Source organism: Furipterus horrens, unplaced genomic scaffold (genome assembly GCF_987537825.1).
Source record: "Furipterus horrens unplaced genomic scaffold, mFurHor1.1.pri manual_scaffold_9, whole genome shotgun sequence".
NCBI lineage: Eukaryota > Metazoa > Chordata > Mammalia > Chiroptera > Furipteridae > Furipterus > Furipterus horrens.
This window is the reverse complement of record NW_028327179.1, coordinates 43288520-43313637: the sequence shown is the minus strand read 5'-3', so window position 1 is coordinate 43313637 and position 25118 is coordinate 43288520. Positions and strand designations below refer to the sequence as shown.

At 34.9% G+C, this 25118-nt stretch overlaps 1 protein-coding gene across 4 annotated transcripts in view; it reads right to left on the bottom strand.

Moving 5' to 3' along the window:
* Positions 1 to 25118, bottom strand: part of CACNA2D1 (calcium voltage-gated channel auxiliary subunit alpha2delta 1) — a 471141-nt gene that overhangs the window by 352508 nt on the left and 93515 nt on the right. For all 4 annotated transcript variants that reach the window (XM_090287282.1, XM_090287283.1, XM_090287284.1 and 1 more), the window contains exon 3: positions 19066 to 19182. In XM_090287282.1, the coding sequence (XP_090143408.1) occupies positions 19066 to 19182 (117 nt within the window). The remainder of the gene's footprint in view (positions 1 to 19065; positions 19183 to 25118) is intronic.

Below are 25118 nucleotides of genomic sequence, written 5' to 3'. Positions count from 1 at the left end.
AAATGTGTGTCTTTAATTAAATATATTGGGATGACATTGGTAAACAGGATCATGTAATTTTCAAGTGTATGATTATATGATACATGATCTGTATATTGCATTGTGTGCTCGCTACCCAAAGTCAAATACTCTTGTCATAATATATTTGGCCCCCTTTCCCCTTTACTGCCCCTCTTCCCTCTGGTTACCACCATACTGTTGTCTGTGCCTATAAGTTTCAGTTTTATATCCCACAAAGTATGGTTCTTAGCTTCTTCTGACTGACTTATTTTGCTCAGCATAATATTCTCAAGATCCATTCATGTTGTTGCAAATAGTAGCATTTCATCTTTTCTTATGGTTGAGTAGTCCATAGTATATATGTTCCACATCTTTACATCTTTAGCCAATTCTCTATCAAAGAACACTTTGGTTACCTCCATGTCTTGGCCACCGTGAATAATGCTGCAATAAACATGGTGCATATAACTTTTGGAATAAATGTTTTTGAGTTTTTGGGGAAGATACCCAGAGAAGGGATTGCTGGGTCATATAGTAACTATATTCTTAATTTTTTGAGGAACCACCATACTATTTTCCATAGTAGCTATAACAGTTTAATTTCCCACCAGCAGTGAATGAGGGTTCCTTTTCTCCACAACCTCTCCAACACTTGTTATTACCTCTCTTGTTAAGAACAGCCATTCTAACAGATATAAGGTGGTATCTCATTGTAGTTTTGATTTGCATTTCCCTAATAACTAGAGAGGTTGAACGTGTTTTCACATATCTGTTGGACATAAGATTCTAGAAAATTATATCCTGAATAAGAGATAATAAGATGAGTATTGTACTTTACCACATAGCCAATCCCATATAAATCAATTAATATAAACAAATATTAGAATGAATCAAAAATAACTTATTCTCATTTTTCCTCTTATTATTTTAATATCCTGTTATATATTTTCATAACTTTTCAAAATTACTTCTCACTTTAGTGCATTGTTAGTAGTATTGTTAGTTACAAAATATTATTTTTAACCAGAACATTTCTTTCCATCACCATTTATCACCCTCATTTATTCTTACTCAGTTTTAATTAATCAGTGATTACACTTTGCAGAGACTGAACGGTAATTTTTTAATTCCTAGATCAATGTCACAAGGTGGGAGGCGTTATTTTAAGTAATACTTTGTGTGTAGTATAGGGATTCCAGGTAGAGAAAAACTAAACAGAGATTCTCAAATATCAAATACATACTTTACTTCACAATAATATTGTTTATGTTTTTACATCTATTATTATGTTTTAAATAGAATCATTGAGAATTACAAAAGGAAGTAGATAGATAATGAATAAGGTAGGGTTTTCTTTTACATTTTTTATTGTATTTTTTTATTACCATTGATCCCCACTATGCCCTCTTCCATCTTCACCTACATCCCTGACCATCCAAGCAAACAGTACTTTATATTGAAGCAACTTAATTTAAACATTTAAAGTAACTACTTTAAGCATATTTAAGAAACTATTCTCATCATTTTTTTAAAGATTTTTATTCATTTACTTTTAGAGAGAAGGTAAGGAGGGAGGGAAACATCAATGTGCAAGAGAGACACTGTTCAGTTGCCTCTCACACCCCCATTTGGGGACCTGACCCACAAACTAGGCATGTGACCTGACTGGGAATTGAACCAGCAACCTTTCAGTTTGTAGGCTGGCTCAATCCACTGAGCCACACGAGTCAGGGCTGTTCTCATCATTTATAGGGAAAATGTGTTTTTCATACTATCACTGTCATTGAGTACAGCTTGTTTGTATTTGGGTATATATGTTTTTGATAACTCGATTCATTCCTTTAATTACTAGTTGCCTTTGTAAACGTTAATCAAACTATTTATTCTCATATTTAAACTGAAAAAAATTAATAGTAAAAAATCCTCAGCCTTGCCTGGTTCTAACTCCAAGCCTCCTTTCTCTTACCACCCCCAAATTCTTATAAAGAGAAAAATCCAGTTCCTTAAAAGAATATATGCCCATAAGTTTTTAACATCTCTAATGAGAACCAAATATGATGAGAAATTTATCTATTTGACCAAAAAAGAAAACCTAAGCAACTGAATCAGGATTTAATATATAAATCAAAAAACCTGATTCAGTGGTACTTGAACAGGTAACACCACAAAGTGAATCAGAAACAAGCATACCAACATCATCACGGGTACACTGGGCAGAACCTAGTGTTCAATGGGCTAATGTTAGTTGAGAATCATCCAATTTTTAAACATTAGTTGTACCACACAAATGATTCTGCATTTGCGTAAGCTACCAAGAGTTTTTTAGAACTCACTCCTTTTTAAAATGCATACATTATTTCCTTTTTAAATACTGTCAGTAAATGGAGAAATGGGAAATTACTATTGTCACACAAACACAACAAAAATGTACACTGCCAGCTCCCTTTGTGATGGACGCCTACTTATGTGGCCATAAAACACTGGCAGATCACAGGGATAATTCCCCTGTGCGTGCAGCTGAGAGGAAAAGTATGGCCTGCCTTGGCAGGACCTGCCTTTAAGTCTTTAAACTGTCCTCCTTCCAGTATTTATTCAGCGTGCCTTCTGTGCAGCTGAGAAATGCTGTTTCCAATCAGTGAGCAAGTCTGAAGTACTTGGAAAGCCACTGGAGATCTGTGCAGTAACTAAAACGTAGGTGCCACTGCTGCTTTTTAATATGCTGATTTAGCTTCCAGCAGGGATGGGGCAATTGGTGTGAAAGGTCAGCTAAGAATGAGACAAGACCATTTAGTGAAGAGACTTTGGATCATGCAAGTGCAGAAACATTAAGCCGCGCTGATTTTCCGGCCCAGAGACTAGCAGACATTTGGCATCGTTGAAATTATAGAAGGAGTTACCCCCTCCAAGTGCCCAAAAGAGAACATCATTTTCAAAATTATAAGTCTCCAGTAATCCGTTATTTGGGCAAAGGGATCATAGTGAATACATTAAACATATATACATTTTAGGAAGAATGAAAATTCTGAGTTTCAGAAGTTCTTCGTTTTCCATGAGATAAACTCAGCTGGCCTCCTTCTTTTCCCTTTCCCACTCCCATAATGCATTGCTCTCTCCTTTAACGGAGCAACAGGTCTTGTCCTTTAACTGTACACCATTCCCTGAATTCCTATTTGTAATTAAAAGTTGATTCACTTAAATATACGCTCAGAACTGCAAATGATTCGCTTAGCTCTGCATCTTTGCCCATAATGAATGCTTCTAATGCTAGTAAAATTACTTCTTTAAATACCATCTAAATGAGATGTATATTATCAAAAAAAATAATTGGTTTCATTGGATATAATACAGTGAATATGCATATAGTATTTAAGCTCATTTAGAAATAGAAACCATTCGAATTACTTTTGACTTTTATACTACAACTGCATTGGCTGCTTGATATCTAGATAAGAGTTTCCCAAAAACACTACCAAAATATTGGGTTGGCCAAAAATTTATTTGGTATTTTTCCATAAGATGGCTCTAGTAGCACTTAGTTATCTTGAACTTCATTAGAAATAATTTTGTTAGATTGTATTGTGGCAGCTGTCATATAAGATGCATTCTTAAAAAAACATCAAAATTGGTGAATTTTTGTGTAGCCATTTTAATATTGAAAATGGAAAAAAATAAGTGAGATTTTTGTCACGTTATGCTTTATTATTTCAAGAAAGGTAAAAACATAACTGAAATGCAAAAAGATTTGTGCAGTATATGGAGAAGGTACCATGACTGATAGAATGAGTTAAAAGTCGTGTGCGAGGTTTTGTGCTGAAGATTTCTCTCTGGATGATGCTCCACACTCAGGGAGACCAGCTGAAGTTGATAGTGATCAAATTGAGACATTAATTGAGAACAATCAACATTATACATTATACCATGCAGGAGATTGCCAACATTCTCAAATTATCCAAATCAATTAAGTTATTGATAAAAATGAAAACTGTGTCTTTTATTTTACAGGGAAAAAAAAAAAAAAAACATGAATGTTTTGGCCAGCCTAATACATTCACTTGAGAACAAAACCCCCCAGTACAGTATGTGATTTGTAGATACTCTAAATAGTTGGTTTTCATATATGAACCCAAGTAATTACACTAAGCTTCATAAAAACATTTAGATTTTATGACCTCTGTCTCCATCATCAGACAACCACCTACCTTTCTGTAAATATGTAATGCATTACCAGCAGCAATAAGACTAGAGAACAGAAAGGCTAGATCCTTCTTCCTTTGTTCCCTCCACCCTTCCTTCTTCTAAGTCTTTCCTTTACATGGTAATTAAAATTAAAATAAGCTATTATTACCACTTCTTTTGTATAGCGCATTATATAAAATAAAACATGACAATATATAATCTTATTCTGAAACAAAAATGCCACTGTAGAACTACTTAGAACTTTCTAATCTATAGTTCCTCACTTTATCACACTAAAGAACAGGAGTAAGAGGGGGGTTAGAGGGAGTAAAAGAAAAAAGAGGAGGTGGAGGAGAGGAAGTGAAAGAGAAGAAATTATTAAATGAAATAATGCTTGCAAAATACTCAGCAGCGTGTCTGACACATAATAAATGCAAGGCAGACTTTGGAGAAATGCTGATAGAAAGCTTGGGGATTAAATGAATCTGGATTCAAATCCTTGGGGAAAGTATCTCCAGAAATAGATATAATAATACTATGTGTGGAAATATATTGTAAGGGTTAAATAAATAAATGCAAATAAAGTCCTTAGCATGGTCCTTAGATCTGTGCTTAGCAGTATTCATAAGTACTAAATAAAGTATTGTTATTACTCTTCTATGTATGGTGTTACATAAGATATCTGCTATTTAAAAAAGTTTTAATATTTAATCTTAAAAATGCCATCACTATGAGAAATTGTGAAGATTAATTTCATTTTTTAATCGAATTTCCTGAGTGACACCAGTTAACAAAATCCTACAGGTTTCATGTGCACCGTTCTACAGCACATCATCTGTGCACCGTATTGTGTTCACCACACCAAGTCAAGTATCCATCCTTCACCATTTACCCCCTTACCCTCCTCCACCTCCCTCCACTGCACCATTCCTCCCCTGGCAACCACCACAATGCTGCCCATACCCATGAGTATTTTTGTTTTTGCTCAATCCCTCCATATACCCCACCCAATCCTCACCCCAACAGCTGTTTCTGATCTCTATGAGTCTGTCTCTGTTTTGCTTATTAGTTCATTTTGCTCATTAAATTTCACATATGAGTGAAATCATATGGTATTTGTCCTTCTCTGACTGGCTTATTTCACTCAGGATAATTCTCTTGAGGTCCATCCATACTGTCGCAAAGGGTACAATTTCCTTCTTTTAGGCCAAGTAGTATTCCATTGTGTAAATGTACCACAGCCTTTTTAATTCAGATTTGGAAGCAACCCAAGTGTCCATCAGTAGATGAGTGGATAAAATTAATTTCATTTTAATGGTTATAATTAGTGACTCAAATACAGTTACTAACAAAGGCATCATTAACTGTATACTTATAAAGTCTATTTTGATCTTGTAATTTTAAAAATGCCCATTCGAGAGGGCAAAGTTGATGTATACAAAGGCATTTAATAAAAATGAACACTTCTTTCAGAGTCCAACTTATTTCTATGAACTTAAAGTCAAACTGGCTATTGAACACCCACATTTACATTTTAAAGAAATATTCTGAGCACATAAATATCATAATGGATGATTTATTTCTTTCTCTTTTTAAGAGGTTGCATTATGTTGTTGTGATGGAGAAAATAATGACATAGACAGTAATGTACAAGGCAATAAATTCTCCATAAACCCTCTTGTAGAAAATGAGTCATTATTATTATTTATTCTTGGACTTTTAAGTTGGCTGACCTAGAATTTCTGAGAAAAGACAGTATAAACAATCAGAGGTGATTGATTTGTCAGGCAACAATAGACTAACATTTATAGGAGTAGCTGTAATTGAGGAGTAATGAGTCCTGGGACTAAATGGATAAATTAGCCAAAGAAGGAGTAGACAGTCTTTGGAACTAATGCCTCATCTGTCAAGACACAAGTTAGTGTCTGCTCTTAACTGGGGTTTGATGGTGTCAGATGCCACAGATACAGGGTCTACCGACAGCAGGATGACTCGCCCACAGGGCAGCATGTTGGTGTGCTGTCTGCAGCTAGGATAAAACATGCAAGACAGAGCATGTGAGCAGGTATGTGCCATCAATAACTACAACTCTTAGGCTGAATATTTCTTTAAATAAATTTGGAAGACAGATGTTTGCCCAGCCAGCCTGTTAATTTTGAACTGATTATGTTGCCAAAAACAAAGACACTGATCTGTAGAGAATAGTATGAGTTTTTGACATTATTATAATAATTAAAAATGTATCTATGCAATTTTAGTGAATATTAGAAGGACAAGGATTTTCCTTCACACTGTATATTTTTCTCCCTACCTAAGAAAAAAAAATATATATATATCCTTTAAAAGTAAGCCCTGCTTACAGAACCAGATTTAACTTATACTAGGCAAAATGTAACCTAGTCTTTCCTAAGTTTTTAACAGCCCCGTTTTTTAAAAACATATAAAGAAAAAAAAGAGCAGTTTGTAGAAAGATTAAAGATTATTTCCCTAAATGAAAAATATAAATAATGCTCATCTGCTTTTGACTCAACCATTCCAATTATATGAATTAATTCTAATAAAATAATCAGCTTTTTTTCATATGTAAAGATGTGTATTGTTGTTGTTGAGATGATAGATATTAACTGAATTTACCATGGTAAGGACTTCACAATATATGTGCATCAAATCATTATGCTGTACACTTTAAACTTACACAGTGCTGTAGGTCAGGCACAAAAACACATCTACCTCACAGAGTTGTTCTGAAGGTTAAATCTGATAATACATGTAAAGCACTTAACACAGCATTTGGCAAGAATGATTGTTCGGCAACTGAGAATCACTATTTGTCAAGAACACTAAGCTGAATTGATGATTGTTCCTACTACCCTAATCCTGACCCATCCTTCCCACACACACACAATGAGATATTCTCATAAGGAGACTGCCAATCAAATTTTAATATATATAGGGAACAGAAAATAAGAGGGGCTTAAATTAGACAAGGACATCAATGTTAGAAATAATTTCTTGAAAACCAAGCTAAACAATAATTTGTGGAAGTTTCATTACTGACAATATTTCAGCTAACTCCCTAACCTTGGTGGTTTAGACATTTACCTGCTTGAGAGGAGGTCAGAAAAATGAATTCCCAAAATTCCTTCAAGATTTATGACCCTATGATGTTTTAATTAAATTAACAGGCATTCCATCATTTTAATGGCAAATTGTGTCAGGTAATTTTAAGGAAAGCACAGAGAGCTCATCCTTGCAAATGCAGTTCTTGATTTTATAAGCTCTAAAAAATTACGAAGAATAGCTTCAAAAGAACCCCTGTGTATACAAAAAAGAAGCTGTGTGTTGGGTATCTTATATAAGACTTCTGCCTGCATGATACTCAGTAAAAGTTAAAAAATAAATGTACAGATGATTTAGAGTTTTTGTAATTGTGACAGAACAACTAGAGATTAATGAGGAAAAGGAAAAAGTAAACATCAATAGATTAAAAATAAAATTAAGAACATTTAGGGATCAGACTAGTACTTTAAGTTCAACTCTATAAATAGCTTCAACAGTGCTTACCATTAGCAAGCACTACTTGATCTGGCCGTCTCCATTTTTATGGCATGCTATGAAGTTCTACCTAAAGTTTGCATTAGGTGAGTCAAAAAGACTGGCTTTCAGTTAGCACTGTTTCTCTATATTTATTTTTATATAAAACAGCATTTAGTAGCACATTCTGATCAGAGAATTTCTATAGTTCTCTTGGGACAAGTTTGCAATTTTGCAAAATAAAAGTGGAATGCAATACGGATTTTTTTTTCCCTCACTTGGGATTATCTTCATGATTGTCATAAGAGTAATAGACTCTGGAGTCACCAGGTAAAGTTCAATGACTATCATCATAGAAAGAACATTGCATGAGTAGTTAAAAATTCCAAGTCTACTTCCAGATGTGCCAGTAATCAATTGTGTGCAAGGGTTGGCCATCCTTATGGGTGTGTAACTTCTGCAGTTAGATAGGGCCCTTCCTAATCTGCTGTCATCTTGAAATTCCTAGTCACTTTTTAAGAAGCATCTCACATTTTCATTTTGCAAGTCAATTCACCAAATTCCCAGTTCACTCAATGCAATCAACAAATACAACAGTTTTTGCAAGTGCTATGTTATCAGAGCATACATTATATTTGTCAAATAGCCAACACGGTAATGCTCTTGTTGATACTTTAAATATTATTTCTGATCCTATAGAATTAAGTCAAGTCAAGACTATGAGAATCACATTTTCAAAAAGGATTTCTTTTATTAGAAAAATACTATAATTATTGCCCAGAACATTATCTTGTCGGAATATCTTCCATTAAAAAATTAGGTGCACTATACCATTCACTGTGCTCTCCACCTTCAAGATATATTGGGCACCTAGCTTTTTCCCAAGTGTCTTTGTTCACACAGTCACATATAGTTTAGACACTACTTTGTGCAATGAGGGAGGAGAAACTACTCTAACACTGAGCAATTCCCAATAGAAGGTGTTGTTTAAAAATACTTTACTAAAAGTCTTTAAATAATATATAAATCAAAACAGAATGTTATAAAAATTAAAATGCTGAGTGTGATAGAGAGTTGCACTGTAGTTACAGGTATATGGACCTGTTGTTCCCTTCTTAGTAATTCAAGAGATCCTAAATAGCACTTAGTGTTTCACCATCCCTTCTGTTTGGCCACAAATTCCTATTATAATGATAGATTTAAAAATTTATGAAGATGCTACTAAAGTGAAAGAGGAAATGTGGTGGTATATGTTGAGATTTCCTTTTAACACATTAACAAATGGTATCAAGAAACACAGGCATCTTCCATTTAAACCAGAAAAAAAATCAGAAAAATCAGATGTTCTGAGTGAGAATTCTGATAGCCTATCATTTATTATGTTAAATGGAAAAAATACATATTTTTTTATCAATTTATACCTCCAGCCAACTTTTAAAATTCTAAGTAAAACAGTAAAATATACTGCATTGATAAGTGTAAGAAACTCTTATATTAGAGCATAAAGTGCTACAAACATCAGTTCCTAATGAAACAATGAATAGGGTTATTAAGATAGAGGTATTTGTAGGCCCAACTTGGTTTCTTGGTGCCAGGAGACAGCATGTACAAAGGCTTGGTTGGCACCTGGGCTGTTCTTCAAAGCATCTACAATGGTTCTGATATTCTACTGATTGTAAGTGGAATATAAATCAGGACTTTTCCCAGATATCGCTTTATTAAAATATACTGAGTTTGGTGGTTGTATATGTAAATAGTTGCCATATAAATATCAGCAAAAAACAAAGAAACAAAAATATCTTACTGAGAGATCTGTGTATTCTGTGAGTGTTGGATTTCAAAAAAACAAGAGGAATTCTCTTATGAAACCATTAACTGGAAAGACATTCTGCAGGTTATATGTCTGTGTTTGATTTAGTGCTAAACTATGCTCTAAGTAGGTGTTAGATGCTCCAAGGCAAACGAAGCAGATGAAGATGCAATTTCACAGGACCTATGTCAAATGGTACTACAGCACCCAATTAAAGGCATAATTATTGTGGCTTACTTAGTTATAGTAGTTATATTATACAGATTTGATTGGATTGAACAAATGACAACATATATTTTGGCTGAGATTGAGAAATCTTAGATGTGAAAAATATGGTGCATAGAGCTAAAAGCTAGATAACTTACAAACAATAATTCAAGCCCAAATATTTCACTCTTTTCATTTGTACTTGGTCAAGAACTTTATCTGAGTTTCAGTTGATGTACTATGAAGATTAAATGAGTTAATGTGGGAAAATTTTAAACTAAAAAAGACTGCACAGGAAACACCAAGCATTTTGTATACATACATAAGTGGGTTTGACTCAGTTGCTAGCTGTATAAAATTGGACAAATTTTTAATTGCTTGAATTTTCATGTTCTTGTATTTAAAATGCTATCAATTCTACCTATTTTCAGAATAGATATTGTGTTAGAAATATATGAAGAGAGCTTAGCTAAAGTGTCTGGATCATAGCAGACATTCAAGAAAGGCCGATTATAAATTTGCTCCTTTTTAAATCTTCAAAAACTTTAACTTTTCTCCACTTAACTAACCTGCTCACTCACTAATGATCCAGCCTTTTCATCACCCAGAACTCTTAACTTCTTAAATTTCTATCCATGCTACAATTTCTTGTTTCACCACTGTTCCCTATAAACCTACTTTATCCACATAAAATTGTCTACTTTCTTGTACTTATAACTCCTGGTCATAACCAGACACTACCTATCATGGTTAATGATTTCAAGTATTTCATCTATTGTTGACTAATTCTTAACTGCCACAAAGTTAACGACATTTTCTCTGCCAATCCTCACCCTAAGATGGATTCAACAGCCTTCTCATTCTTCTGCTTTAATATGGTCCCAGGCCCTAAAGGGAAAGCTGATTTGATTATGCGTGCAATCATATTAAAGGAAGCAATGTTTTTCTTTACTCTGCTTCTTAAAATGAATTATCTCGAGACTTTCTTCTCTAAAACTCACATTAGATCTTGAAAAGATCTTGACATAGACACCAGCTAGCTGTCTAAACAATTTAACTTTGTGTATGATTTTGTACAGAGAGGCAAAAACTGTATTTCTTATTTCCCCTTGCAGTCAGGGCTCACCCAGCGAGATGCGCACAGCAGTAGCAGAACGGAACATCTGGAAATCTCTTGAGCTACCTACCTCCACATTTCTTGTTACATGAGAGAAAATAAACCTGTATCCTGTTCAAATCACCCTCTGGTTGGCTTGCTTATTAATCATATTTGAACACAACTTTAGCCTTACAGGTTGCATAACTTTTTCATGCAATACTATATATACAACTTTTATACCTAAAAACAATCTCAGCTAGTTAATTAAAATATCTGATTTGGGTTAAAATAAAAACTCTGAGCTTAATTTAAATTTATTTGTACTTCTATTACTAGGTCGGTACTGCTCCAGGTAGAGGAACTTCAGGAGTCTCCATTTGAGGAGTGTGGTAAACTTCTGTCCTACCCTCGGAGCCTCGCCTCCTGATCCCATCTTGATCGCACTTCCCAGCTCCCAGGTAGTGATTCCAGCAAGGGCGCCATAAGGAAGCTGCTAATGCACAGCCCCTTCTTGGCTGTGATTGTGAGCCAGTATGCTCTGGGACTGGTGGATGTTCATCACTGACTTGTTCCTCTCTTGGGGTGCTACTTGCATTGTTCGGAGGTATCCAGAACATAACAGCAATGCCGCCCTCCTGGCTGCCATTTACATCTCTACGCCCCAGTGCCCATCTGATAGTGTATATCCGCCCTGTTTCTGCTGAGCTGGGTTTGCCCCTGGCCGAGTGCCCTCTTGGATAGTGTCCCAGATCAGTGCCACCTGATAAAACCCACCTCTGCTCAGATCTGTGTGTGAGCTTATGCTCAATGAAGCTGCCTTCATTGCTCTGCCATCAGGCAGGCATCTCTTGCCTCAGCATCCAGAAGCATCTATCAAATCCAAATAAATAAAAGTAGTCTCAGTTTGACAAAGTAACTACTGGATTACCTAGTCCCTTTACCACTCAGACTCAAAGGGAAATAAATATATAAGCAATCTGAGTAATCCTCTCAAAAATGTTTATACGATTTTTCTGTGTGAAACAGAAATAGCACAATTTTCCACACTTTTTCCAAAGTAAATTTCTTCTTGTTCTCTTCAACCTGGATAAATTCATACCCTCAAGATAAATTTGGGGCTACTGGTCAAGATACACACACACACACAATTTTCAGACAACTCTTCTGTTTTTCTCAATGTTAGGAAGACTCTAGTTTTTTTTTGTTTGTTTGTTTGTTTTTATCAGTCATTTCACTTAGCCATACAAAACTCCTTCCACTCTTACTTTGCTTCCCCAGATCGCAGTATGGTTCTCAAGAGGCCCATAGCCTTCATTCTTTGCATATAAGATCAACTTCTTTACCAACAGAAAAGTGGTCATCCAGCAACTTCAAGTTTTCTCTACCTGCAGATTTAATTATCTTTATTCATATTTAATACCTCTTCTCTCTCAAGTGAAAAATACCACAATCTTTTCAAAGATAATTTTCATGACTCTGAGCTCAGATTCTGTGTTTTCTGGAATTATCCTTCAACATTCAGGTATTTGTTATCTTTTTGTCACATTTAATGGATTCCTTCCCTTAAGTCTGTAGGCAAGCTTATACATCGTCCAGTCTCAAAAAAAAAAAAACAAAAAAAACAAAAAAGTCTTTAGTAGTACTCCCTAGTTCTCATTGACTCTCTGACCAAGCTTCTTAAGAATGCAAATTTCTCGCCAATTCCTCACTTCCCAATCACTCTTCAACACTGTAGTCTTTATTCCCCTTCAATATATTCTAATGAATCTGTTATTGCAAAAGTAAGCCAATGATTTCTAAAACCCAAACGCAATACATTTTAAGTTCTTTGAGTCTCTGAAGAACTTTACATTTCTTCCTGGATCTTTTTATCATGTCTTTGAACTTAGTTTTCTGAGGTTTCTTTTCTTTGTTTCTGAGTTAAACCATCTAGAGATAAAGGTCAGGAATCTGTATTTTTAGCAAACTCCATAGACACTAATGACAAACAGAAAAGATCGAGAACTACTGGTCTAAGAGCTTAAGACACAAAACAATTTCATTAAACAATAATCTTCTCCTCCCAGAAAAAAAAAATTAATAGTCATTTGAAAAAATTCATTATTTTCTTTTTATTAATTATCTAATCATATACTGACTATCACCCTGGCTGGTTTGGCTCAGTGGATTGAGCGTCGGCCTGCGAGCTAAGTGTCGCTGGTTCGATCTTCCAGTCAGGGCACATAAGAGGAGGAAAACTCTGACTCCAAAAAACCTCCGCTGCCTTGCGGCATACCTCTTCAGGGGAAAGGCTAAGGGAGTAAACCCCAACAGAAAATCCAGAGCCGGAGTCCCTAAGGCGGTTTGACACTGTAGTCAACACCGGCAACTCCTGCGGCGCACCTGAAGCCAAGCTGTATTGACTCCGTCTTTCCCTTGGACCCTTCAGCTGCGAAGAGAGGGGGGGTCTGCTGCATGGGCAACAGCAGACCCTCCATATCACCCTGCCCAGGCTCTGTAGCTTCAGCTTCACTGGAGAGGACACTCCAGCGTCATCGCAAGATGTCGATTCAACACGGGAGGAGACAGATACCGTGTCACTCCCGAGTCGGACTGCACAGCCATTCTTGGCGGTGCAGATAGACTCTTAAGAAGCTACACCATCGTCTCTCGAGACGGACGGCTGCCGACGACGACGATACTGAATATCAAGGCTGAATTAAGAGTTGGAGCATATTACAGTATTTAAAGCTTCATAATAGATTTGGAGCAGTTTTAATTAAGGATACCAGGACAGCCAGAGGGAGACAGGATAGACCATAATTAGAAAAGTGTCATTAGAAAAATGTGTTTATTATAACCTTGATCCTATTGTCTTTGAGCAAAATATCTAGAGACCTTCGTTAAGTCAGCAGATGCCCTTGGCTGTGTTGGTCGATGAACAATAAGACCACTTATTTAATTCACCTCCATTTTCAGGAGGCAACATTGGAGGGTTGGATTGCTTCATTGAAAAGCTTTCTCATATGGAGTCTTCATTAACACTTGCAGAGTGTTCAGCCTAGTGCAGGCTGAAATAAATGTTAATAACAATGTTAAATGATTGTTTCTTTTGTGCATCTAAATATTGTTTGATTTGAGATTGCTTAAGAATAAATCAACAAGGTTAGCAAAGTAATTACTGTATTGAGGCAGTCTGTGACACATAAGCATAGCAAGAAAAATAGTCAGAAAAAGTAGTCATTTAGGAAATATATCTTGTAAATAAAATGGTTAAAATTACCAGTGTGGCCTTAAGAGGGAAAAAAGCTGGACTCATAGACAGATGTCCTAAAATTAAATTCCACCACAACCTCATGTTATCTATACAGATCTTGAACAAGAATCCTAGTCTTTTCTGAGTTTCCTCATTTATAAAACAAGAATGAACAGATGTTTAATGTGCCTATTTCATAGAATTTCTGTAAGAGCCTAATGTATATCAATCATCAGAATCATAACATGTTTTTATATAGCCAGAAAAACAAAATCGAAAAATGACTGAAGTGCAAAATCTGTTTTGCTATAAAAGAGGTAGTTTATGACAAAAGCAACACATTTTTTTATATTGATTTATCTTTCAGCTCGTTCTAAGGTTGGCTGATGGAGCAGATCAAAAGATCATAGTACAATATGAGTGTGAATCAAAAGTGAAAATAAATGCTGAAATTGGAACCAAATATATTGGTTGAAGTAGTTTTAAATCAAACATAAACAAATACAAGATAAGCATAAAGCAATAAAATAAGTTATGATTTCGTTTTTAATCAACAGGCTATAAAAGACAGAATTAAAAATTTAATGTTCAAATACATAAAATCAGTATATGTGCAGGCATAATAAAAATTTATCACAAATATTATAATTATTCCACTAAAAAAAAACCTCCACTTATTCATTTCCTTTAAAAGAAACTGAATTATATGAACTCTTAGGGAATTTCTTTTGTAGATATATGAGAAAATAACCAGTTCAATTTATTTATTTTTCATAGATTTTACACCTATTATATATTTTCAAGGATATTTTATGTTGATAATCTTGATTCTGAAAAATAAATATTTAAATTTTTTTCAAATTCAAATTTAAAGTTTTTGAATAATGTACATTTTATTTCATTAAATAATTTTAAAACTGTCAGTAGTTTCTTTAATTGATAATTTATGTTTTACCAATGTATTTTTCTAGTACACTTTGAGACAGGACATTGTGGGCGCATTAATTTCATGCACTTATTTCTAATACATATGTGTCCAGAGTGTGTATGTATTAAAAGAATATTGATATTAGCCAAATAAATATATACTTACATATAAATCTGTATCTGTATCTATAACCCTACTTGACTATACAGTGAATCGCTCTGTAGTTACATTTAATCTTAAAATCCCTCCAACTCTCTCTTCTTTTGGGTACATCGTATTCCTTATTTTTTAAAATCTTTTTATTGAATTTATTTGGGTGACATTGGTTAATAAAATTATGTTTCAGGTGTACAATTTTATCATACATTATAAGTATATTGTAATGTGTGTTCACCACCCCTCATCAAGTCTCCTTCCAGTCCCATTTTTTGAAGAAGGCTAACTGATATAGGATTCACTGAAAACTTCATAACCTTCTAGATTTTTTTTTTTTTTTTTTTTTTTACTGTGTGGTTGCCTCTCACTCGTGCCCCCAACTGGGGACCTGACGTGTAACCTAGTCATGTGCCCTGACTGGGAATCGAACCAGCGACACTTGGCTCGCAGGCCGATGCTCAATCCACTGAGCCACAGCAGCTAGGGCCTACCTTCCAGAATATTTAACTTCAGCATCATTTCTTAATCTGAATGAACAATAATTTACAGCATACTACCTAACCATCATTTCTTCCTCAATATGATTATACACTTCTCAGGCCAAATAATATATTTCTGTAATAAATAAGAATGCAGATCTTGAAGTCAGGCACGCCTGAATTTGAATCCTCTCATATTCTTGCTACTCAAAGTATAGTCATTTGTATCATGAGCATCAACATCATCTGGGAATTAATTAGATTTGTAGTTATCTCTATCCCGATGACTGAATAAAATCTGCATTTTATCAAGAGCCACAAGTAAATTATATGCACATTAAAGTTGGAGAAGCACTGGCATTGCTAATTAAATTAACTTCCTTGAGCCAAGTTAAAAGTATCCTCAAAAACACAATTTCCCCATTGAAAAATGAGACTAATAATGATGACTAGAGCTTAATGTTACTGTGATAAATAATTAGATAACTCTATTTATTAAATACTCAATAAGGTCAACTAGTATAAAATATTATCATCTACCTCAAATTTGTATGTTCATGACTTTCCCAATACATTTACTTATGAAATAACATTGGTATTCCACACAGGTAAATTTGAGCTGCTTTAATCCAGACATCTCCCTGAGTATAAACTTACAAGAGAAATAGAGGTAAGTTAATAATGCCATCTTGCATTCATTTTCAGAACTATGTAGCACCTGTTTTTCAATTAGCCTCAAAATATTTTTAAAATAATGTTTGTTATTTTTGTGAAATAAAAAACTTAAAGAATTTAGTTTGAAAATTAACATAAATGTTTCTCCCTGATATAAATCTAATTAATTCTACATTTAATTAAGCATTGTGTTTTCTGTATTCTGCCAGTCACTGATCCCTCACAGGACATAAGTCATGCACCAGGTGTCTAGAGCTTCAAATCCAAATCATTAAGAAGAAGAAAAAAAAAGTCTCAATGGGCTTCCATTTTATTCCAATTAAGGCAAGAGTCATCCTATTTCACTTCATTTTTCAAGGGGCTTTCATATTCAGATTACCTGCTGCCTAAAACCAGGGGGAAAATATAAGCTAATAAAAATCAATACAAATGGAATTATTTTCATCTGTCATTAAGTGAATATTAATCACTTAAGTAGAAAGTATCTTATTTTTATTAGGTAAATGTTATTGAAAACACACTTTACATCTATAAACAATATCTAGAGATGGTATCAGGCACCCCAAATTGAAGATAATACTGTTTTGAATCTTCTAGTCATAAAAGATTATCTTATCATAAATTACTCACTTATATAATTCTTAAAATTAAATGTTTTAACTTCTGGCAATATGGCATATCAGATCTTCCAAAGAACCCTCCTGTTATATTATAACAGTATCCTGGATATTTTAAGAAATATGAAGATTTATAATTGCCCAAAATTTAAAGGGAAATTTCTGTGCCAAGATATATATAATATAGTAAGCTAAAACTCTGAACTATGAGTGATAAGTGAACAGAAAATTCTGAGTTGTCCTGAGACAAATATCTGCAATAGTGCTGAGATTTGCAGAATAAAAGGGACAAAACTTAAGCTCTGGTATTATATCTAATAAAAGGTGTATAAGAATGTTATGAAGACAATTTTAAACTTTATGAATGGCATACAATTTGCTAAGTGAAAAACCATATCCTGATCATAAAGACAAAAATCGTAAAATATCAATTCTTCACAATTTTGTTATAAGTCTGTGCAACACCAATCAAAATACAATAAATATTGTCTTGAATAATAACATGCTAAATCTAAAGTTTGGATAATTTATAAAAGTTCAAGAATACTCTGAAGTTCATGATCCTACTGAAGAATATGGTGAAAAACTGGCCTACCAGACATCTAGCTTGATTTTTTAGAGCTCCCTGGGGGAAGGCAAGCTATTTAATAAATGGCACTGGGAAAATTGGTTAGAAAAATTACAGACTAAAATTATAGGTAGATGTTAGTTTGCAGGTGAATTAAATAAATCTAAAAGACATAGAACCTTTTAAACTAAAATATATAAAATAATGTTTATAACCTAAGCGTAGGGAAGGACTTTATAAACAAAATACACATCCAAAAATATTAATAATTTTAAAGTTAATTTCAACTGCACTAAAATTAATAACTTATTTTATCAAAAAACACTATAAAGACAATGAAAAAATAAATCAGAGTGGGAAAAATATTTGCATCATGTATAACTTAAATGAACTACCATCAATAATATACAGAGGTGAACAAAAGTAGGTTTATAGTTGTAACACAAATAAATAACATAATAATACAAGAATAAACTCTCATGTACTCACAACTATAAACCTATTTCTGCCCACCCCTATAAAACCTACAAATCAATTAAAAATACAAATGTTTATAAGATATTAACAGATATATTTCATTAGAAAGGAAATTAGAATGGTGAATGAATATAAAACAAGATGTGTATCTCATCAGTAATAAGCAGAGATACCATTTTATACCCATTTAATTGCTTATAATTAAGAACTCTGATATTGCCACTTATTAGCCAGAAATGGACATGGACCAATAGGGTCCCATATATTACTAGTGTATATCTAAATTGATAAAACTATTGTCATATTTTTATAAAACTGACTTTGTGAATCCCCTACAGTCTAATAAGTCTGCGATTGACCATACAGATACTTTTGCATCTGTATGGAAACTTGTTCAAGAAAATTTAGCAGCATTTGGAAACAACCCAAGTAATAATTTACCAATAAAGAATAAATGCATAAACTGAGATACATCCTTATACAGTAATATTTAACTGTGAATAAAAATAAAGCTAAGTACAAACATCCAGATAAATCATGCAAACAGACTGTTGCTGGAAGAAAGTTGCTGAGAACTACATACATATAGATGTGATTTTAATAAAAGTGAAAAACAAGCAAACTAGCAAATATGTTGTTTAGCAAAACATTTATGTGAGGTACAACTATTTTTAAAAAGCAAAGAAATAAGTAATCAATTATCTGGATATTGCCCACCTCTGGCAGGAAGGCAGTGTGAGGCATCAGGACAGTACTATGAAAGCAGCTCTAAGGAAGTTGCAATATTTGTGGGTTTTATGTTTTATGATAAATTTAAACATTATTATTATGCATCATGACTTACATATATATAAATGGATGCATGTACCAATCAAATACACCACTCCTGTACATTAAAATCACCTAACATAAAAATAAACTAATAAGCTAACCAATTATTTTAAATTTACAATGAAACCATGGTATCTCACCTTTCTTGAACATATTAGATGAACAGTTTCCATGGCAAAGAAAACATACTAAAGAAAACCTCCAAATAAAGCATGAAAAATAACAAGTAAGTAACAGAAAATAATAAAATAAGCAGACCCAATTTAAACTCACCACCAGGGCTTTAGATCTGTTGCTTAGAAGTTTTTCAATATCCCTGGCTGCAATTTCCACCAGCTGGCGTGCATTATTTGGTTCCACGGTATACAATTCTTGGTATTTCTCATAAATCTGTGTGAAGGCAAAAGAAAATTATTAAGAATAATAATTGTTTATTTGATTCATGAGTTCACATTAGAATGCATTTAAAAATCATAAACAATTGATTAGAAAACCCCTCCTTTTTCTTTCTATACCTTGATCTTTTCAGAGTTTAGATGTGTCAAAAATAAAGATACAAATATTAGTTTGCCATAAGACCACCAGCTCAACAAAATAGTATGTCAACAGTAAAACATCTTATACAACAATGGCTTGTATATGCAATTTTGTGACTTGATATTGTACCTTCAACCTCAAAACCTGGTATTAACTGCCATCAGCATTTTTTTAAGATAGGTCATTCTAGAAAACAGAACTGAAGTATAGGAGGTCAAACCTGAAGGATGTGTGCAGTGCACAAAGAAAGGACAAAGGGGGAAATGATAATGCGTTGAGAGAGATTTCCCACCATTTTCCCTCACTGTAACTCCTGAAGCTAAAGTGCTTGCTGCTAAACCTTATTAAATGAAAGGAAGAGAGAGAATGAACGAACGAACGAATGAACGAATGAATGAATGAATGAAGCCTCTGCTAAGGTTCATCCAGGTGATCCAAGAAGCTTCATTTCACGGAGAAGTAGTTGAAGGGCACTGAGGTTCACATAAAAGCTTAGTTAAAACTATAACTGCTTAAATATTTTTTATCATCAAACCTAATGTTTTGTTTTGTTTTTAAGTCGTGGAATCAAGCTATACTGAAAGTAAGCTAGGCAGCCAAAGAAAAACTCAACTGCATTTCTGGCTCATATCAGTGTCAAAGGATGTCCCTAGCGTGGCATCAGATGCACCTGGTTTGCAGAGCCTGCACACTCCTGGAGGGAAAGGAAGAATCAAAGAATAGGGGAGGCGGAGAATCAGCAACCATGTTTGGGGCTGGAGGGCTGAGCCCAGAAGGAAATCCCTTATGTATCCAACAGATGGGTTGCACATGCATGACTAAACCATCTTTGAAAGCCAGGGCCTGGCAGTTTTTTACCATTTTATGAAAAGAGAATCCAGGCACATGCAGGAACCAGTTCAACCTTGTTTTTCTGGCACAGCTCCAGCATTCTGTTACTATCAACAGGTTCTACAGCCTGGTCCCAGCTGAGCATGGATGCTACCAGGGAACACTGTTACAAACAGACACAGATACATGTGCTAACGTTTATTTATAACAGAGTATGTTAGTTTTACATCAAGTTAATTTTTAAGTGGTAAAAATAGTTTTAAACAACTTAAATCAAACTTTTACTCCTAAAATTGTTTGATATGTTCAAGATATGAGGTTTTTTCCATACTCATTTGAATTTTAATCTTGTAGGTTTTCATTTCAACTATTCAAGCCACAGTAATTTAGTCATATACAACCCCACATTTAGTTTCATCCAGAATCTCTGCATATTACTGGATTGCGTGTGCTTTCTTCTGCAGGGCAGATTATCAAGCTCTGTTTTAAAGACCCAGATTACCCATGCTGAAATCCATCTATATCAAGGTTCTCTTTCATTTCAGCCTAAGATGACACCCAGAAACATGACTTCCTCAATAGATTAATTGATCAGGGTACAAAAAGATAAACTTCAACATCACTTTAATTGATCCAGGATATTTAGTTCTTTGCAGTAAAACCAATACAGCTAATTGGTATGAAAGGCAGCTGTGCTTTGAACCATTAATATATTGTTTCTTTCTCTATGAAGTCTAATGTCCTTCCTGTGGTATAGGGACTGCAATATAATTCAGAGCTGGTGAAGATTAGCTCAGGGTACACAGGCTTGACTTCTCATTATGTACTATCAGTAACATCATTTATTAAGACACTACCTACACATGCCAGAAACATTATAGGTGCTTGAAAGAATTAATAATTATATATTAGAAAAAAACTTAGTGCAAGTTTTCTCTCAAATTTATATAAACTATTCTCTCAAATTCTGTTTCTAGGGTCATTTTTAAATGCTTAGAAAATTAAAAAAAAAAAAAAAAACAAGGTCTAGCTTGCAAATAAACTTCAAATAAGTGAAGTTCAGAAAGCTTAAGTCTCTATCCCCGATGTAAATATCCTGTCTGTTCTACATATAAAATATCTGAAATGGTTTCTTGGTAATAAAAATAAATTTAAAGCATATAACTCCACCTACCCTCCCACCAACAGAACTAACTCTTGTTTCTGGTCTTAAAGAATACAATATTCTTTGTGTCATGAAGTTTGAGAAGGCTCTCAAAAGTCTACTGGTATATGGTCTGTAAACACTTCTCAAAGTAGAAAGTTTCACATGGATTTTTAACATTATTTTTATAATGTACATAGCTTTATATTTTTCTGCCACTAAAATAAACCACATTTCTACAATATTTCACATTTTAACATATGACTATTTTAAAGAATCTTAAGTATCTTTTCTTTTCCTCTTTCTACTGTTTCTTTTCCTTAAAAAAATACCTGTCTTCTCATTTTATCCAATATCCTTTCTGGAAGAAAAACATCATGGTGGAAATAATATGACTTTTTGGCACCAAATAGAACTTCATTCAAATTATATGTCCACATCACACATGCTATGTGACGCTGGCTAGAAAGAATGCAGCACATAAAGAGACTCCAAAACAAGATGTTTCTTCCTCCTGACTGATACACAAATATGCTTTAAAATTACTGTTCAAGTCGTCTCCCTGCCATCCTCAGCACAAGTTTTGACAAAAGAATAGTTGTCATCTGTATATTCTTCATTTCTTACAATCTTACAATCCTAGTTAACTGGTTAATGTACTTTCACTATTACATTGACAACGATCTGTGGTGATGACAACAGAGAATATGGTTCTCTTATCTCTTTCAGTGGAAACTTCTTTCTAGGTCTCTTTGCTCAAATTAAGTCCATAGTTTCAAGATAATCTGCAGAATAGTACATTTAAGATAACCTCAAATAAATGTTTAAGCTTGGCTTTGCCTGGAAATCTCCAAGCCCAGCACAGGTAGCAGCCATCTCAGATTGCTTTATAGCTCAGGCAGGGTGGCCCCAGGCAAAACATAGGTAGGGGCTGACTTTGGCCTGCACCACTCAGGAAACCCCAGTCTGTGCACCCAGTGGGCAGCTACAGACTACATCTAAGCACCACCAACCTGTCCCTGAATAGCTGATCCTTCACTGAGGTAGGAGATTGGTGGTCAGTTCACAGTCAGTCCTTGCAGCTAACCGGCCTGGGTAAATTCCTCCCACAGATGTGCCAGCAGCAATCAAGGCTCAAGGCTCAATGGTAGAAGAGGATGTACTTAGCCCACACAAAAGGCGCACCTCAAATATCCAGCTTGGGTGTTAGGGGAGGCTGTGCCACTGGAACCTACAGGGCACCTACTACATTAGGCCATGCTGCTAAGACACAGAGTCAAAGCAGCTCTACCTAATACATAGAAAGTGCAGGGAGGCTGCCAAAGTGAGCAAAGAACCATGGCCCAAATGAAAGAACAGATCAAGACTCCTGAAAGAGACCTAAACAAAAAGAGGTAAGCAATCTATCAGATGCAGAGTTCAAAACACTGATTATAAGAGTATTCAAGGAACTTAGTAAAGACCTCAACAGCATAAAAAAGATCCAGTCAAAAACAAAGAATACACTAATTGAAATGAAGAACACTTTACAGGGAAACAACAGTAGAGCAGATGAAGCTGTTACAGAGCAAAAGGGGGTTCTTTCACATGGTACCTTGAAGTAAAACCCAACAATTAGTGTTGAGGAAAACAGGTCTTTATTTATAATATTCCAACTTGGGGAAGGCAGTGAGCACTTCAGCTCAGAGCCCTGTTCTCCCACAGGACCCAGCACTTCCCTAACTCCCCAAAAACATGCCCAGAAGTTCCCCATCCCTTATCTATCAGCTGTCTCCTTCAGGTTCTCAGGTACGATGTCATCAGCTTCCATATAACAGTCCAGGAAAACATGTGCCAGGTAGCACTGGATCGCACATGGTTCTCTCTCTGCCTTTTCAAAGTCACATGGATCTCTTCTCTGCCCTCCTTGCAAACCATGTGGTATGTGTTTCTCCTCCCAAAATTATTGCCGCCTTATTTTTAAATCCCTGATCTTGGCCTGTGATGCAGTGGGCACAGTAACAGGTTCTGCCCATTCACAGAAACTTGCACAGGTTCTGACCATTCACAGAACCTTGTGCAGGCCCCATATGTTCTTTCTTCACCATTCTATGGTCAAAACCCCTCCCATCTCCTTGGGGCCTTGGAATAACCAAAGCCATTTGCATAATTAAGACAATAGCTACCAGCCATTGATACGCAAAGGCATTTTAAATGCTGTCTCCTTCCCCCATCCCCCAACCTACAGGCTCTGGGGATTTTGGGGGACCCCCACTCAGTAAAAAGCAAAGAATTAAATCAATGATTTGGAACATAAGGAAGCAAAAAAACAATCAGAACAACAAGAAAAAATAATCCAAAAAATTAGGCTAAAGTAAGCAACCTCTAGGACAACTTCAAGCATTCCAACATTTGCATCATAGGGGTGCCAGGAGGTGAAGAAAAAGAGCAAGAAATTGGAAATCTCTTTGAAAAAATAATGAAAGAAAATGTCCCTAATTTGATGAAGGAAATAGACATGCAAGTACAGAAAGCACAGAGTCCCAAACATGATGGATGCAAAAAGGCCCACTCCAAGACACATCATAATTAAAATGCCAAAGGTTAAAAAAAAAGAGAGAATCTTAAAAGCAGCAAGAGAAAAGGAGTTAACCTTCAGGGGAGTTCCAATAAGACTGTCAACTGATTTCTCAAAAGAAACTTTGCAGCTAGCAGGGATTGGCAAGAAATATTCAAAGTCACAAAAAGCAGGGACCTATAGCCGAGATTGCTCTACCCAGCAAAGCTATCAGTTAGAATTCAAAGGGCAGATAAAAGCTTCCCAGAAAAGAAAAAAACTAAAGGAGTTCATATCACCAAACCAGTATTATATGAAATGTTAAAGGGGCTTATTTAAGAAAAAGATCATTTGTTGTTTTGTTCATTAGGTTGCTCTTAAAAATGAGATCATGTGGTATTTGTCTTTTGCCTCTTTTCTTATTTCACTTAGCATGATATTCTCCTGTTCCAACCATGCTGTCAAAAAAGGTAGGAGTTCCTTCTTTCTTTCTGCTGTGAAGTATTCCATTGTATAAATGTACCGCATTTGTTTGATCCACTTATTTATTGATGGGCACTTAGGCTATTTGCAGCACTTGGCTATTGTAAATAATGCTGTTATGAACACAGGGGTGTGCAGGTTCTTTTGAATTGGTGTTTCGGGATTCTTGGGGTATAATCCTAGCAGTAGAATCACTATATCAAAAGGCAGTTCCATTTTTAGTTTTCTGAGCAAATTCCATTCTGTTTTCCACAGTGGAAACACCAGTCTGCATTCCCACCAACAGTGCACTAGGATTCCCTTTACTTCACACCCTCACCAGCAACTGTTGTTTGTTGATTTGTTAATGATGGCCATTCTGACCCAGAGGCATTGAAACAAGGAATAGACTGACAGCCCCTAGAGGGGATGAGGAGGAGGATATGGGTGAAAAGAAGGGACTAGTCAAGGAACATGTATGAATGACCCATGGACACAGACAACAGGGTTGGAACTGTGGGAGTAGGGGAGGGCTGAGTGGATGAGATCAAAGGGGAAAAAATTCAGACAACTCTAATAAAGCAATAAAATATTTATTAAAAAATAAATTGAAATGAAAAGCAACATTTGAAAAAAAAGATGTTCTGAACAGAACAATGTCAAAAGAAAAAGATCAAAACTACAAACAGTAAAATAGCAACAAATACACATCCATCAACAATTCAATAGAAAAATCAAACTAAGCAAACAAAAACAGAGACAGAAATATGGATACAGAGTGTTCTGATGATTGTCAGATGGGAGGAAGGTATGAGG